General features: G+C 44.5%; 1 protein-coding gene across 5 annotated transcripts in view; it reads left to right on the top strand.

Moving 5' to 3' along the window:
* SCARB1 (scavenger receptor class B member 1) overlaps nucleotides 1-17,728 on the top strand; it is a 45,883-nt gene extending 28,155 nt beyond the window's left edge. The window contains exons 9-14 of one of the 5 annotated variants that reach the window (XM_053369227.1): nucleotides 4,977-5,050; nucleotides 5,983-6,034; nucleotides 8,709-8,855; nucleotides 13,994-14,089; nucleotides 14,864-14,998; nucleotides 16,750-16,858. In XM_053369227.1, coding sequence (XP_053225202.1) covers nucleotides 4,977-5,050; nucleotides 5,983-6,034; nucleotides 8,709-8,855; nucleotides 13,994-14,089; nucleotides 14,864-14,977 — 483 coding nt within the window. In that variant the 3' untranslated portion in view covers nucleotides 14,978-14,998; nucleotides 16,750-16,858. Of the gene's footprint in view, nucleotides 1-4,976; nucleotides 5,051-5,982; nucleotides 6,035-8,708; nucleotides 8,856-9,115; nucleotides 11,557-13,993; nucleotides 14,090-14,863; nucleotides 14,999-16,749 lie in introns of those variants that run through there. The other 4 variants (XM_053369226.1, XM_053369229.1, XM_053369228.1 and 1 more) reach the window with 4 other exon arrangements.
* The last annotated feature ends 572 nt before the right edge of the window (nucleotides 17,729-18,300 follow it).

Genomic DNA, 18,300 nt, shown 5'->3' with positions numbered 1-18,300 from the left:
GGGCTATTTCCCATCCCCTCTACCTGGAGGGGGCTAAGCTGTGGCCTTCCAGATACTGTTGGGATTCCAACTTCCGCCAGCTCTGGGACAGCCCACCCGTGAGGCACCCTGCTTGTTCCCAAGGCAGATCTTCACTCACCCCTTCTTCCCTGGCGGGGAAGGGGACGCCATTTTGTAGTTCACCTCAGGTTCCAAAATGCCATGGGCCGGCCCTGCACCAGCCCCAATGCACATGGCCAATGGTAAGGGCTATTTCCTGGGCCTTCTGCACTCCGAGCATGTGCTAGTCTAAAATGGCAGGTTTGTGTTCTTTGTCAGGTTAGAAAGACCAGGGGTGTGACAGTGGAGTAAGTTGTATTTTTATGTGTATTTCAAACAAATACGTAATTTTGTATCTCCCTTTATATTCTTTTGTTCTACCCCAAAGGGATTTCCCTAAAGGGATACAATTGTAAAAAATAGCTAACTTAGAACAAGGATATAACATTAACTATACAACAGCATAAAAGCAGCCAGGGCCAGCCCTGGCATTAGACAGAGGGAAGCAGTTGCCTCAAGCAGCTGGTTTTCGAATTCCAGAGGGGCAGTAAATTACGTATAAGTTAATGGACTGCTGTATTCTACTGCCAAGGACAGGCACTTCACAGGATTGTCTGCTTCAGATCCCAAAATAATTAGGCAGGCCTGCAGAGGGACATCCCTTTTGCTGTTCCACCCCAGGCAGCATGATATATTGGGCCCTAAATGAGGGTATTTCAAGCCAGAGCTGGACAAGTTGACAGCTCTTTATTTGAAAGAATATCGAAACCTGGACAAGGAAAAACATTTCCACCCGGCACATTACAGAGATTTAATAATGGCCACAGACTTGGACAACTTTAGAAGGGGGTTGGACAAACTCCTGGAAGATAAGGCTTTCAGGGGATTCTAGCTACAGTGACGGTTCACTGGTGTCTGTGGTGGTATCCTTCTGGATACCAGTTGAGACAGATGTGGAAGGCAGTTAATAAGCAACAAAGAAAAGTAGTAGTTGCTGGGGAGCGCAAGTGAGGAGAGTGCTGTTGCGCTCTTGGCCTGCTTTGGGGCTTCACTCAGTTGGGAGAGCATGAGACTCTTCAGGGTCGTGGGTTTGAGCCCCACGTTGGGCAAAAGATTCCTGCATTGCAGGGGGTTGGACTAGATGACCCTCATGGTCCCTCCAAACTCTACAGTTCTATGATTCTATGAATTGTCGGTGCCTGGCATCTGGCTGGCTGCTGTGGGAATGGAATGCTGGAAGGGGAGCAGGGGACTTGGTCTGATTCAGCCTGACCCATAGTGTTCTTTGGTTATCTTGTGTCAAGATAACAAAAAAACCCTCTGGTGAATGACCTGTGTTTTCTTTGCCCCTTACAAATTGTGACAATTTGCTATGCAGCAGGCAAAAACCAAATGGCACCAGCCAATCAGCCAAATGGACAAAATTCCTACCGGGCCCCTGCCCCCAAAGCAGGTGATCCCATGACAGGTAACTGCAAGGTCAAGAGGACAACCCTGAACATAGGGAGGGAGGGTGGGTGATCCGATGCGCGCAGTGAAAAGAGGAAGCTCAGTGCTGCGCGCAGGGTATTTAAAAGCTATGGCTGCCAATCTCAAAATGGCAACATATAAATCTCCCCAGCAACAGATAGAACCCAATTGTAATGGTGGCTAACATTCTTTTCCCGCCCAGCAACAGTGGGGTGTCTTGTTAGCCCCCACCGCAACATGTGCTCTCCATGAAGGAGAACACGCTTTATCAAACTGCCATTATAAAAATTGATTGTGAAACCACACCTGGAACACTGTGTACCATTCTAGTTGCCCCACCTCAAAAGGAAAATGGCCCAAGGCATGTTGGCCAAGGTATGCTAAGTGTGCTGCAATATTTCAGTTAAATAAAAGCCCTGATGGAGTCAGAGGGGCTGCCTTTGGGAGAGGCTTCTTGTCATAGATGAGTCACTGATCACTCTTCTCTTTAAGAAGGCAGATCTGCAAAGCAGTTCAGGTAGAAATGCCAGCACTAGCTTCCTCCTGACAGCAGGTAATTCTTATACCTGGACAGAAGTGGGAGTGTGAAGAGTTATGGGAGTCCATCAAGGATCAACGAGTAGATGTCTAGATGGTTTTTGCAGTAGGCTGGCAAAGGTTTCAGACTTGCTCTTAGCTCTAACAGACCCACCAAGTGGTCTGTCCCTATTTTCCAGGGATAGTCCCGGATTTACAGAAGCCTTCCCGGTTTCTGATTTGATCCTGGAATGGTTTTTGCTTAGGACATCTATTTTCATCGGAGAAATGTAGGAGGGTATGCATAGCTCACCTTGTACTAATTTCTTCTCTCTCTTCCTCATTGTTCCATACCTGTAGAATAGGAATATTAATAGGTTGTCTTTGATCAGTTCTTTATGACAGTTTTTGTATTTACATCCTTAATCTGTACTTAATCAGAATTAGCTTTGGGCTTTGTTATGCAGGTCATTTCAGTGGCCTGGTTAGGACACTGAACTGAGCCATGGTTTGTTTTATACCATGGTGTAATTGTGAATGTGCCTCCACCCCCCCCAAGCGTTTGTGTAGCTTATGTGCGGTTTGTTGTGCAAACCTGAGTAGTATGAAACAACACATGAACACTAAGCCTGAAAAAAGCCGAGCTTAGGTCTTAGCTCATCATCGGTTGTAGCCTGTCTGAAACAAACCATGATTTGGGGTTACATGACAAACCAGGTTATATACGTGGTACCTGAGAAGGGTTGGAAGATGGAGAGAGGAAGAAGCATGTTCACAGTGAAGTCATGGTTTGGCTTAGCATGTCACATGAACAAGGCTGTTGTGTGACTCCTGGGGTCCATCTGGCAACTGACTCTACCCCTTCTGCCATCTTTCTGGCTTGTCCTCCAGGCTGCCATTTTGCACCTGGCGAGTTGGTGGCCCTTGGGGTTCTAGCTGAGAAAAACACCACGCAAATCCCAGAAGCCTTTGTGAAATTTGCTCACCCATATAGGTAATGAGGTGCATCCAACTGAGTTTTCTTTGGAGTAGACCCATTGCAATTAACAAACTGGTTAGTCATGGTCCTTAGTTTCAGTGGGGCTCCTCAGAGTGGGACTAACATTTTGCACAACCCACTGGCTTCATTGCAAACCCTCTAGCTTTTGCAAGCCACAGTCATGGTGTTGGGCCACAGGTGAGCATCATTGTAACATCAGGAGCACCTCCCTTGACATGCTGGATTTTCTTATCTTTATGAGTGCTGGAATCTAAGGCATATATAAAAAAGGTAAAGGTACCCCTGACCATTAGGTCCAGTTGCGGACAACTCTGAGGTTGCACGCTCATCTCGCTCTATAGTCCGAGGGATTCGAACTGCCGACCTTCTGACTGGCAAGCCCTAGGCTCTGTGGTTTAGACCACAGCACAACCCGCGTCCCTAAGGCATATGTACTCTCTGTCATATTGAAATAAAAGAGATTGTGCTTCTCCCTGCCACACACCCTGGTTGTGTCAATCATAAAACCAAGCACCACAGCAATAAATACTTTATCAAAGTAACTGTAATTAAGGAGATAAGATATTTAGTGGCTGGTGCTAGGAGGTATATTGCTTCAACAAGATAACTACTAGGCATAAAATGATTTTTTTGGGGGTGGGTTTGAATTGTGTCTTGACTACTCTGGGTCAATGAACCTGGCCAGTCCTGCGGCAGAGGTTTTCCTCTGGCTGTCCCCACTGTCAGAGGTGACACGTCTGGCAGCCAGGGAGGGGCGTTTTCAGTGTTGGCTCCTCATTTCTGGCCCATGCTTCCCAAACAAGCGAGGGATATACCTGGAGCCCCTGTGATGTAGCTGCTCCTAACTCCCATCAGCAAGCATGACCAATGGACAGGTACAATGTGAGGCATAGTTCACAACATCTGGAAGGCACCACATTGGCAGTGGAGGCTGGTCTATCAGGGCAAATGGGGCACTGCCCCACAAACTGGCCCCCACCTGCCCGCCACCCAGTGCAGAGGGAGGCACTGCCTATTAGCTTCCTCCTGCTTAGTACAAGTGTTGCGCTTGTACTCAGCAGGGAGGAAGATTAGGACAAAAGTAGAATAGCAGGCGGCTCCAGTACTTTGGCCACCTCATGAGAAGAGAAGACTCCCTGGAGAAGACCCTGATGTTGGGAAAGATGGAGGGCACAAGGAGAAGGGGGCGACAGAGGACGAGATGGTTGGATAGTGTTTTCGAGGTTACCAGCATGAGTTTGACCAAACTGCGGGAGGCAGTGGAGGACAGAGGTGCCTGGCGTTCTCTGGTCCATGGGGTCACGAAGAGTCGGACACGACTAAACAACAACCACAACAACAGAATAGCAGGCTTTGCCTATCATTAGCTTTGGCGCCACCTAGTGTTGGGCTCCCTGCCTCTCACCCCTCTCACCCATGGGCACCAGCTACCACTGCACATTTACTGCCTGTGGGGTAGAGGAATGTGAACAAAGATGGGAAGGTCAAATTCCTTCTCAGCTATGAAGTTCAGTGAGTGATGTTGGACCAGTCAGTATCTCTCTGCCTGACTGACTTCATAGATTTTCTTGTTTTTACAAGTGCTAGAATCTAGGGTATATGTGCTTTCTGCCATGCTGAAATAAAAAGTGTTGTGTTTCTCCCCCACTTCACTCCATGCCAGTTGTGCCAGCCATAAAACCAAGAGCCCTGGAAATAAAGACTTTATCAAACTTTTGATGGTTGCTTTTTATTTTGCTATACTGTGACTTCTTTTAAAAAGTGACTTAGTGTTTTGCTGCTGCTATCTCATTTCATTGCTTTTTTTTAAAGGCTTTCATTTGGTTTTGTGTGCTGCTGCTGCTGTGAATTGATTTTTTTAGGCTGTCAATCCTGGAAGAGCAGTGTAAAAGTACTTAAATGGGGAAAAAGTTTTTAAAAGATAAAATCCATCTCTTTCCTCCTAATGCAGTTGACTGGCATTCCTATGAATTGCTCCATCAAGTTGCAGCTGAATCTTTTCATGAAGAGAGTCCCCGGCATCTGGTAGGTAGCGAAGTTCTCCAGGTGCCACAAGCCTGCTTGTTCTCAACCCTGTGACCTTCTGCTCTCTCCATCTTGGCTGTTCTTCTCATCCACATCCACCCCTTCCTCAGCCAGCTTTGGCCAGATCAGGTTGCTGGGGGTTTATATACTGTACACCTTAGCCCAAGGATGGATAACATTTATCAGCCTGAGGGCCACATTCCAATCTGTGCAGCCTTCCAGGGCCACATGTCAGTGTTGAGCAAAGGCAGAAATGGACAGAGCAGCGAATGTAAATTTTATCTGTGTACACTAGGCTCGTTTTTACACACCCACCCACCCACGCACACCCACCCCTGCATCCTCCATCCAGACAAGCAAGAGGCATTATCAGAATTCAGGGACCATATTCCAGCCATGCAAAAACAGTTGAGGTGAAAGCAGAGCAGTTACCGTGGGTGTTTCTGGAGTGAGAGGGCGGCCTGGGAAAACTTCTCAAGCCACGCAGGGCCATATCTGGCTCCCTGGTCTGAGCTTCCCCACCAATGAGCTTTACAAAAAACCAAAGGTTTTGATGAGCGCATGCGTGCATGCATGCGCACGCCTCCCCTCTCTACTCATGCAAGCAAGAGGCATTAATCACCGTTCAAGGCCATGCTCCACCCAGGTAACAACATTCAAGGAGGGATGAATGCCCGGAGGAGCATTTCCCTTAAAACTATCTAAAGATCAACTATAGCTTGCCTATACAGCAAAGGGATGTGGCTGGGAAAGCTCCAAGGACCCAATACAGAGGCTTGGAGGGAAGCATTTGGCCCCTGGACCTGAGACCTCTCACCTCTGCCTTTGCATGTAACATTCAGCTGGGCCCTAAATCCAGAAAGGAATGTTGAACCAGCGGTCACACCATCAAAAGTTCTTGCAATTCTCATTGTTGTCCTCTAATCTTTCAGGCAAACAGGGTCAATCAAGACAGTCGTGTTACCTCTCATTTGGTTCTCAGAGGTGAGTTGTGAGAAGCTTGCTGTGGGCTGAATCAGGCCAAACACTGTTGCTTCCTCTTTTATTTTTTATTTTTTTAAAGTGGGGGTGTTTAAACGTTTGTTGGTCTTGCGTAAGCCAATTTTGTAATGGCTTATTCAACACTTGGCTTCAAGTTTTAAATATTTTCGCCATGAATCACGCCTCTGTCCAGAATAATCTCTTTTAGAAAAAGCTCCCCCATCCCACCCCTTTGTGAGAATGCAACTATTTTTGCCACTTTTGATACCGTCTGGATTAGGCTCTGCAAAATGAACCAAAAGAGGATGATGTGCATGTAGCATTGTCTCCCCTGCCAACCTGGGGCCACCCTTGGAAATGCTGCCCAGACCCTGGAGCCCAGCACTACAGCCTGTGACAGGGGGACCTTTTCCAATCCCCAGGCCTCCTTTTCTCTTGTGCCACCTTCCAGGGGCCGCCTGCTGGTGGTGAGCAGGGCCAGAGCCCTGTGTGCATCCTCTGAAGAGGGGGCAACACAAGAACAGGCTTTTTCAATGATGACTCCCCCTTTAATTAATGCTCTCCACAGGAAAGCAGGCCTGGCGCCATCCATGTCAGCTTTTAAGCATCCTAGAGTAACATTAGCTTTTTTTGCTGCTGTATCACACAGTTGACTTATGTTAAACTTACAATCTAACTCCCTAGATACTTTTCACATCTACTGCTGGCAATTCAGGTGTCCCCTGTGTTATATTAGGGGAGGGGTAGTACCTCTGGTGGGAGACGCATTGTGCGCCTTCTGGGGTAGCTTGTCTACCTTTGGTCGCCATCTTGCACTCGGCTTATCACCTGTGGCTCCTCTAGAAGTTGTCAGCCAGTGACAGCTGTCCCATTCCGGGAATGGCTTTGCCAGGCCAACTATACCAGGTGAGGGTAGACAATGGGTCTCAAACCCTCAGTGAGTAAGGGACTTTGCCTGCATGCGGAAAGAGGCTCCAGCAGATTGAGCAGACAGGACCAATAGTGGATCCAAAGATCAAGAAGGCGGTTTCTGCTGTAGAGGGAAGTGAGGGGCAGATGGGGCTCTTCAACCCCATCTAGGAGAAGAAAAACTGATGCTAAACCTCCGCTGCCTTGTGGGGTATCTTTGGGAGAAGAAAAGGCTAAGGAGTAAACCCTACAAAATCTTGGGTGGAGTCCCTCACAGGGTTGGATAATGCCTTCTACACCTCCTTCCGGCAACTCCTGCAACCAGACTGGTGCCAAACGTATTGCTCTACTTTCCTTTGGACCACATCAGTGAGAATGTTTTAAAGAAGATCCACTGTTGGAGGTGGAAGAATTGATAAAAAAGAGATATGCTTAAATATATGCTGTGTTTGAAAGTAAAGAATTGGGAATCTAAATTTGAAATTCTTCTCTCAGTATTAGCTACTATAAGAACCTCTTCCAATATTTTCAAATTAGAGGTGCGACCTCTCTGATATGGGGAAGTCAGGAAAGAGGGAAATTGGAAATTCTATTTATCTCTCATGTAAGGGACGCGGGTGGCGCTGTGGGTAAAAGCCTCAGCGCCTAGGACTTGCCGATCGAAGGGTCGGCGGTTCGAATCCCCGCGGCGGGGTGCGCTCCCGTCGCTCGGTCCCAGCGCCTGCCAACCTAGCAGTTCGAAAGCACCCCCGGGTGCAAGTAGATAAATAGGGACTGCTTACTAGCGGGAAGGTAAACGGCGTTCCATGTGCTGCGCTGGCTTGCCAGATGCAGCTTGTCACGCTGGCCACGTGACCCGGAAGTGTCTGCGGACAGCGCTGGCTCCCAGCCTATAGAGTGAGATGAGCGCACAACCCTAGAGTCTGGCAAGACTGGCCTGTTCGGGCAAGGGTACCTTTACCTTTACCTTTTATTTATCTCTCATTTGGATAAAAGCATAATTCTGTAAACTTCTGCAAGATTCTGTTAACTTTGGTTGAACTTGGATCAGAACCAGGATACATATGTTAGAACATGGGTGTGAGGTTTGGATCAAAGAATAACCAGGCAACAATGGAACTTTATTTGGGACAATTTCCATTCTAATATAATTCCAGCAAACCTAAAGGAGAACTATTTTAAAACCCTCTGTCAATGGTATGTAATGCCTTTTAAATTGAATTTAATATACAAATTAGGATTGGATAAATGTTGGGATATGTGGATCAAATAAAGCATATACATATATATCTTTTGGAATTCTTCTCAAATAGAAGTATTCTAGAAATTTGTTCAGGCGAATATCTCTGATATGTTAGGAAATCATATACGCTAGGAACCTAAAATATTTCTGCTTGGTTATCTAAAAGATGCCATTCTGGAAAATGATCAAGAACTAGTGCTCAACCTTATAACTGCTGTTGTTTATAATATCTAAAAACTGGGGGTAGAGGGAGTATATATCTTACTGTATATGAATAGACTGAAAAAAATTGGTCCATAGTAACTGTGATTAAGCTAACATTACAAAATAATACATATAAACCAGCCAAACAAGTTCATGGGGAAATGAGTATTTTTTGTAATGTTTTGGAGCCGCAAGTCCAACCTTATGCTGCTTGCAGCCTGATGTATCAGTATTTTTAATGCTCTTTATCTTTGGTTATTAGGTTTATTCATAACCTTATTTATTTTAAAATATGGACACCCATTTCTTCATTTTGCGCAGAGCGGAGAGATCGAAGGTGATGTATTCACAATGTACCGTACCTTTATGGTGACTATCCCTGCGGTGCTGAACTATGCTCAGTATATCCTGGTCGCCCTGGGAGGTTTACTGCTTGTGACTGCAACTCTTCTTGGGCTCAGGAGCAAGGTAGGAATAAAACGACATCATTATTATCGATTGAATTATGTAAATTATTATTTCACTTTTCCATGTAAATATGCACTAAGCTGTTTATGACAAAAATCCAAATTGGTGCATAATTACAACATCAATAAAATAATAAATCAAATCAAAACTGAACCCCTTAAATCTTTACTCCTTAAATCCCATGATTGACTTGCTTTCAAACTGGAAAATTAATATTTGTTTCAGAATGCAGGTTTTGGCTTTCCTTTTTATCCTCTCAGATTTTATAATGGAAGGCCAAAACTCAGAGCCAGGCTGTACGATCTGCAACAACTCCATGGTGTGACTCTTGATGGATTTGCACCACCAACTGAGCTGGCAATCTAAGGGGGTGGCATGCTTTCATTCCCATTTCCAATATGGGAAGTAGAATGGCAAGAAGAAGAAAAAGTCATATTTACACCCCCCCCACAAAAAACCTAGTTTTCTACAAGTTGGGAGGTTTCTTGTATTTAACATGGTGTGCATTCAAGGATGCTATTTCCGCACCGGCTGCCGAAGGTGGTACATTCCTTGAACAGCTGTCTGATGTGATTCTGTCACTCTTGAAGTTCAGCTGTATATTGAAAGCTTTGCTTTTAAAAATGAAATGAATGGCAAAGAAACAGAAAGTACCGGTAGTTGTTGTGGAAGGCTTAGAGGGAGATGTTTGAAAAGAACTTTATTCGCTTTCCAACCAGGAAGCACAGACCCCGGATACTGCTGATTCCACCCAAATACATACCTTGTGACTAAACTATATAATGACACTAGACAGGCAGTAATGAGATCTCAACTTTTTAGAGGCTGGAGAAGGGAGGTATAGAACCACACATTTCAGCCCAGAATTCTGCAGTTGAAATCTGCAGTATTAAAAAAAAATTAAATTAAATTAAAGGAAATGCCTGAAGTCTTTATCCTACCTATCAGTTTTTAATCCCTATCTGCATTGAAGTGATTTGTCAAAAGGCTTGTGCACGCCATGACTTGAAAAGGCATTTCCAAGGATCTTTTGACAAGACACTTCACTTCCTGGATTTCGCACATCATGCACATCCACACTTTTTTAAAGTGCGCGGGAGGGGGCAAAGTTTGAGTGACTTTGTTTAGAATGTGACTTGGAATTTTGTGCTGCACCAAAATAGTTACCAAATCAGTAGGGTGTCGTGGCTATGAGTTTTCCCACTGGTGCCTTCTTCACTGGCAATGTTTTAAGCAGGGGCAGAGAACCCAATGTTTCCAAACCATAACTCCCACCACCCCTGGTTATTGGCAATGCTTGCTGGGGCTGAAGGGGTTGGACTAGATGACCCTCAGGACCCCAACTTTACAATTCTATTATTCTATGACTTCTGGAGGGCCACTGGCTCCCCACCCCTGATTAAAGGTGCTCTGCAAATCTCCTGGTCACCATGCCAAGGTTGGTGGTGCTACATTGTTAGCGTTGAAAGATGGATGACCAGTGATGTGAGTTCTTGCTGCTAAAGGGTTATAGGTGTGCGCTAGATGTTCCATCAGGTGCATGGGACGAAGTGGACTCTGGGCAACCGTCAGTTTGTTTGGAAGGTGCTCCAGTGATTTTGGCTGTGAGTTTTGAAGATAACCCAAACAAGTATGTTAACGGGCTATTGGAGTAGGACAGCTTTCTCCAACCTGGTGCCCTCCAGATGCCCCTTCCCTGACCTTTGGCCACGCTGGCTGGGGCTGATGGTAGTTGCCATCCAAAACATTCCCACATTGGGGAAGACCAAGAGAGGGGCTACTAAATTAGCTGCTTGCGATGGCGGACTGAGTAATTTTACAACAAATGGGATTCCTATTAGTAAGCAAGTATATTTTCTCACCCTGTGCTACAAGAAATTATTTTCCTGTTTTTGAAAACAGGAAAAACCTGTCCCTTCAAAAGCTTGCAAATGTTCACAGCCATGAGAGAAATCAGTTACCAGTTGAGTTGAGTTCAGCATTCCTAGGATTTCCTTTTGGAATCCTTTTCATGTGTGGCATTAAAAATAATTGCAATCTCTATTTGAGGTGACCAGGGGGTTGGGGAGCTAGTAGTAACAACAAACAACAACAACAACAACAACATATTTATACCCCGCCCTCCCCGGCCAGAGCTGGGCTCAGGGCAGCTAACACCAGTAAAATTACAGTAAAAACATAATGGGGGGGGGACCAATTTAAAATACAGGTTAAAGTGCGATTTAAAATGCAGCTTCATTTTAAAAGTAGCCCCTAGTTAGAAAGGAAGTTGTTCTTGCCCCTCCCCCATTCTTTGAAGCTGCCTGAAGGAGCCTCTCCTGTCTGCTCTGTGCCGCTTTGTATAATTGACTTACGTCTGTTCAGTTGCAAATCCCTTTGTTGCAAAATGTTGCAGGAGGCAAGCTTAAGCAACCTCTTCTGACACGACTCTTAAAACCATTTAAATTGATAGCATTGTATCTACTATTCATTAGGTTTGCTTTGAAGTTGGTCATGCTCCTCGGAAGTTGAAAAGTGTGTTAGAATCACAGAATCGAAAGGGACTCTGAGGGCCATCTAGTCCACCCCTGCAACGCAGGAACCTTTTGGCCCAATGTGGGGCTCAAACCCACGACCCCGAGATTAAGAGCCTCATGTTCTACCGACTGAAATAAACTTCAGAACTGTATTAATTTAATCTTACCCAGTTTTCACCAATTTAGGGAATTACTCTAGGATTGAATGTGAGGAAAAAACAACAACTGAGGAATGTTAAGAAGTAATAAAATTATTTTAACTGCCCCTGCTAAAAAAATTGTGGTTTTTGCTGTCACCTGGTTTTCTTGATCTGCTGGGGGAAAAGACACAGTAGCAAAGGTTGAGCAATCTGGTATGGATAGTAGTAGAGGGGTAATAACCTCACTCCTCAGATCTTTATAAAGAATGCAAACCAGAAGCACATGAGCTATTGATTCAAGACTGCCATCTCCACAGGGACATAAGGGTTCTCCTAGTGGAATTTTTAAAAATCGACCCTCAAGTACAGCTGATGACTTTGGGCGTTCCCATCCATTCTCCCTCCATGGGTTCTGGTGAGGTCTGGCATGGCCTGTAGGATCAAATTTGGCAGACTCTGCCACCACCTGACCAGTGCTGGAAGCCTGGCTTGCTGCAATAGGGAAGGACTACTCGGAGGAAAGGTGTATAGCTCAGTGATCCAGGTTCAGTCTCTCGGGTGCTGTAGTCTTTCCCCTTTGTTGCCTCCAATGTTTGGCAGCCTCTGAAGTCAGAACAGGGAATATATGGGTAGATATGTTCCTTGTTTAAGATCAAGAAGTGGTGGTGAGGATTTCAGCTCAGGATCAGAGTTGGGATTTTGATGTGTTTGTGTGCTCTTGTTTCTCTTAAGCAGCAGGTCCCTAGGTTGCCTGCCCAAATACTTTCAGGCAGGAATGGGAAAAAAGTCAAAAACAGAATGAAAAAGGCTGAACTTTGTAGGGGGAGGAATGAAGAGTTATTGAAACAAGCAGGGTGCTCAATTCTTGGGTCAGAGACTATACTGAGACCAGTCAGACTGGTCATGTGCAGTGTGCCTTTTTTGCAGGGAGAAGGGTTTCCAGGCAGCCGGGGGGGGGGGATAATTTCTCTCCACCTGCCCCCAACCCCCACTTCTCTTTTCATGAATAAAACACTTAATTTGGTTCCAAATAACTACTTGGTGGGTGTACAAACTCTGAGTAGCTTCATGCAGGCATAGATCACTTGATTACTGTGTCTTCGACAAAAGGCAGCTGAATGTGTAAACTGGCAGTTTTTGAAAAGTGGTGTGTTAATCATACATATGATTGGCTTGGGGTCAGAAATGGCCAATTTCAGCAATTCCTAAATCACATGCTCTCTTGAAGACACTGGGATTTCCCCTATATTTATCACCAGCCCTCACTCTTCTGACAAATTCCTTATCCAAAACACCATATTTTGTGTTTTTTATATTCTAATTTTATGTTGTGAACCACCCTGAGATCTACGGGTATAGGGTATACAAGTGCATCCTCCAGATGTTGTTGACCCCAATGCCCATCAACCCCAGCAAGCACAGCTCCCCTTTCCCCGCCCTGAAAATTTGGGGAAATGCTGGCCCATTAGATGCACGTCATCCTTGATGTGAAGAGATGAGGGATGAGTAGACATAGAAGTTTGGACCAAACTATAGTTCTTTACAGGGTTGGGAATCTGGGCTTGTCAGCAGTTGCAGGACCACAGCTCACATCTCATCTGGCCATTGGCCATGTTGGCCGGGGGCTGAAGGGGCTTCTTAAGTTCAACAATATTTAGTTGACATTTATCTCGCACCTTTCTTCCAACATGTGATCAAAGGCAGCATAAATGCAATTTCCAGGTGGCACCCATCCCAGGCACTGACCAGATCCAAACCTACTTAGCACTTAGCTTCAGCAAGCTGGTGGCCTCATGTACCAAGATCCATCTTCCAGGACCCATCTTCTACCCATATGATGTTGCTGTTGTTCACAAATCAGCCAGTTTCTTTCCTCCTTCCAGTAGTAATAACAGTTACTGGTTGCTGATCAAGAAAGTTATCAAATGTTCTGCTGTCCTGACTACACTCTAAATTTAGAGTTTTTCTGTCTTCCTCCCCACCCCACTGCTATTACATTTTAAAAAGTCATACATTAGCTAATTTGTGAATAATGTGTCCAGTTTGGTCTTGTGCAATACTGATTCAATGAACGAAATTCCCCTATGAAGGCATAGCACTGGTAGTTTGCTCATTAATGGCTGTTAAGTAGCCTTGCAGCTCCAACTTGCAGCTCCAACTAGAGTACATTCCTTGATTTCCTTAGCTGATCATTTTAATATTCATTAAACCTTTAAGCATGATTTTTTTTTTTATCAGCTGAAGTTCTTCTGAGATGCTGCCACTGTTGGGCATAAAAGTATAAGAAGGTTGAATCCTGATTCCTTAAAGCCCACTTTGTTTTAAACAATAAGAATTCCTTCCAACTCAATTGCACAGCTATCTGTGATTCGTAGCCTGGATTATCAAGTGAAAAATATGATTATAGTAATTAAATGAAGCTCTAATCTCACTCAAGCCAGTTGAGAATGGTGTTCGCGTGAAATCTTCATTCTCTCAACAGACATTGAAAGATGGGCCCACTGAGATGCGGACCCAGTCTGCCACAAAATTTTCTAATCCTGGATCCGGCCCTGGCTATAAGTATCGGGGCCCACAGGTAAGAGCCCCCTAGATGGGAAGCCTTATCCTGAAAAAGCCGGGCATGCAAACAGAGAATCTCTCTCTCGCTGCTTCTTGCCCCATTGGGAAATCTGAGCAAAGTGAAAGTGGCAGAGGGACAAGTAGAGCCAAACACTTTGCCTGGACCCCAAGACGTGCAAATGCCTGAGCCAGCCGTGATGCATGGCCAAGTTCTGTCTCTCTTTCTCTCTCTCTCGCCGTTGGGCTGGCAGTCTATAATAGTGGCCTCCCTTGTAAGCTGGTTGTGTGGACAGACAGATTGAAAAGCCCCCCGTGAACTAAAATAACATACAGGGTGTGTGTGTGGGTGTGTATAACTCATAGGGGAAGCTTTCAGACTTATAACTCTTGCCTTAAATTTCCAAAGGGAGAAGATTTGAGTTTTTAAAGCATTTCTTTAAAAAAACAAGAGAGAGAGAGATGTGAACAAACCATTTTTGAATCTGGCTTGAGAACCAACTTTAAAAAAAACACCTAAATAACACTTGACATCTCTTAATAAATCTAAGATGGAAATCATCTTGTATCTAGAAAACCAAACCTTTTCTACCAAACATTGAATAAATTAGACTCCATAAATTAGTTCCAGTGATTACTTTGATCTTATTCTTCAGATGAAATTATTATTTTTTAAAAAACAAAATCATCCCTCACTTCAATGATAATCTTCTCCTTTCTTCAGATAAATAACCAAACAGACCTAGTAGTAGAGCATAAAAACACTGTTTAAACCAGACTGATTGTTTTCTAGGGAAAGCTCTTTTTATTTTGGAGTAGTAATAAGGGGTCAGGACCTAAAGGGACCGATCCCATCTCCAAAGAAAAAAACATCAACTCAGCTGCTCGGAAGGAAGCGAAACTATAGGTGGATACATGGCAATAAAAGGTAATGTCAACCATTGTAAAACCAAAGTATCTTCATTCTGTTTAAAACCTTCTTGGTTTTAAACGGCTGCTTTAGTGGTTGGGTGCTTTTAAAATGATGTAGGCGCAACAGTGGGCACCTTGAGTTCCACCCAGGTAATCCCTCTTGCTCACAACAGCCTCCTGGGACCCCCTTCCTCCAGCACCCCATACCCTGCTATTGCTCACCTCATTTTTCTTGAAAATAATAATGATGATGATAAAGCTGGATCCAAGTTTATGAAGGCCTGCTTGGGATTTGGGGAATTAACTCTTTGCTATAATTCCAATGTAAGAAATACATTCTGGATCAGACATCCTAGTCCACATTGTTTTTGAAGGTGTCTTTTGAAACTATCTACACACAGCTTCTGATGTTTGGGAGCTTTCAGCATCCCAACATGGGTTTTTGTTTTAGTTACCAACAGCCTTGCTAAGATTTCTTCTCCAGGAATTTGCCTCAATGTTGTAGTTTTTTAATGCCATCTAAACAAGGTCCATTATCTTACAATGGTGAATCTTATCAGGTATGTATTGTGCTAAGAAGTTGCCTACTCTTGGTCTGTCCGGAATTACTGCCTTTTGGCTTTATTTAAATTCTAGCGTTATTGGAAATATGAAATATAAGACAGCGAAACAGATAAAGCTGTTGGTTTACTCTGACCAGCTGCTGTAGGTGTGAAGGTAATGTGAGCTTTAGATATTTGTGCAGTTTGCATATTCTTACACAGATGGAAATTGTGTGGTAAAGGTTGGTAATGTGAGGGGAAACTTCAGTCACCTCAGTGTGGTAAAAGATTGAGGCTGTGTTTGGATGTAACACTGGACTATGGTGTAGTGACTGGGGCTCAGGCTTGGCTACCCTTCCCCTTTCTCCTTTTCCAGCATGGCTAGGTGGAAACTGGAAGCTTTCACTTCTGTGTTTAGCTGCAGCTTAGCATTATGTCCAAACCTGGGCAAGCCAAGGCTAGTCAGCTGTGGCTTACTTCAGCCTTTATCACCCTGGTGCCCTACAGAATTTTTGGATGACAACTCCTATCATCTCATACTACTGGCTATGCTGACTAGGCATGATTGGAATTGTAGTTCAGAACATCTGAAACAAGCAAATTTCAAAACTGTAGTCTTTGAAGCTGGCATGTTGTTTTGTTTTTAAAAAACAGAATTAAAATTAATCACAGTGTCTGGACACAACACTAAACTATGGTTTGTTTAAAATGGAAGTGACAGCTCATTGCCACACTGAAGAGAAACAGAAAGGGCACAAGCCTGAGGCTCTTGCACACGAACACTTAGCTAGCTGTGCTGTTAGTGTTGCATGTGAAGCAGGCCAGATTCCTGCTGTGTGGAGGTGTGTTCTGGTAAAATGTTCACTTTCTGCAATGGATGTGGTACAGTGGTGCCTCGGTTCTCAAATGAAATCTGTTCTGGAAGCCCATTCGGCTTCCGAAATGTTCAAAAACCAAGGTGCGGCTTCCCATTGGTTGTAATAGCTTCTTGCACTCAGCAGAAGCCGCGTTGCACATTCAGGTTCCGAAAAACGTTTGAAAACAGAAGCATTTACTTCTGGGTTTTTGGCATTTGGGAGCTGAAATGTATGATAACGGAGGCGCTTGGGAACTGAGGTTCCACTGTAAGCCGACTCTCCACACCAGGATCAGCCCAACTGAAGCATATGCAAACTCTCCTTTCTGACAGTCCAGGTTCTAACTAGACTTTTCTTGCTCCTTTCAGAGAGATGCTCGAGCGAAGACTCCACAGGTGCCAAATCTACCAAACCACCAAATTCAGAATTCGGAAACTACCCCTCTTCTGCAAAAGGACATAAACACAGTTCACTCCAGCATTTTTCCTGATACTTGATACCTCTGTTCCTCTTTGCCAAGGATCCTTAATGAGCGATTAGCAGTATACGTGGCCTGGGTGTGGGCCCAGCAGAGCAAACTCAGGTGTATTTGCACTGACTCTGGAAGAGTGATAGGTGCACGTGGTTCTCCTCTTCTTACACTACAGTAGCTTTCCAGAAAGCTGACCCTTTTGAAAAAGTAAAGGTTGTTATCTCCATGCCCTGAGATTTTAGTGCCTTCACTCCCACAGCACCACCTTCCCATTACAACCTACCAAAAGTTGCATGTAAGAATTAAAATTGGGTGGGTTTGGAGAGCAGGGTGGAATTTGCATCTGTGGAAGCTACATAGGCAAGATGTCAGAGTCTCCCTCTGATTTTATCCTAAGCACAACTCCTTGCACTCCACAAGCAATTAAATGCTCTTGTCATTTTTGTATGTTTAAACCCAGCTGGAAACATGATGCATCCTTCCTTGCTCATGCGCGCACAAACGACACTTGGTTGTCAATGCGCACAGCATTACAGAAGAAACACTCGGTTCTTCTCCACATCAGGGTTGCTGAGGGTTGTAACAACACGGTGCTAATTTTGGGGTGACAGAAGGGAAAGTGCCTTTATCTTAAGATTATTCTGGGTACCAGAGTGGCACAGTATCCTTGACTTAGCTCACCACCACCAAAGTGTTTCCAGTTTCAGACTTCTAAGACTTTCCACCTTATCCCAGCTTTGCTACTGGAAAGGACCTGTTTTTAACAACTGTTGCCAAACACCATTTCATCCTATTTCCCATGCCATAGTATACAGAGAATATTCCAGATGTGTGTCTTTTTTCAAGAGAAAAATTAAAGTACTCTGAGTCTTTCATTAAGGTCTTTCATTCTTAGTGTGTCAATGCAGGGTTGTGAAGAGGGGAAGAGGGAGAGAAGCATTTTAGTGTTGGCCTGTCAAAACAGTCTTTGCGTGTGTGGTGGGGGTAAGATTTCATAAATGATGAGAAATTTTTATTTGTTTATTTATTTATAGAAATGCTTATAAATCACAGTTTTGGGATGCGGAAGTGCTATACAATTATTATATATACAATACAAAACCTCATAAAAACTGAAATCGCATATCAAGCAGCCAACTTATTACAGGAATATTTTTTCTTATTGGTCTGCATAAGCCCTGACAGCATAGAAAAGTTTTCAGCAAATATTTAAACATTAATACAGAAAGTGCCTGCTGAATCTTCATTGGTGAAAATGTTGGGGCAAAGTGGGGGACTGCTGTGCTTGGCCTTCCGGTGGTGTTTCACTCCAGTTCCCATCGTGCCTGACTGCTGTCTACCTTGGCCAGGGCTGATGGGAGCTAGAGTCCAAGAAACGCCTGGAGGGGACCCCCACAAATTCCCCATTCCTGTGGAAGAGGATTGGGAGCGTTAGGAGTAGCACTTT

This window comes from Podarcis raffonei, chromosome 16 (assembly GCF_027172205.1).
Source record: "Podarcis raffonei isolate rPodRaf1 chromosome 16, rPodRaf1.pri, whole genome shotgun sequence".
NCBI classification, from domain to species: Eukaryota; Metazoa; Chordata; class Lepidosauria; order Squamata; family Lacertidae; genus Podarcis; species Podarcis raffonei.
This window is presented reverse-complemented; position numbering and strand designations above follow the sequence as displayed.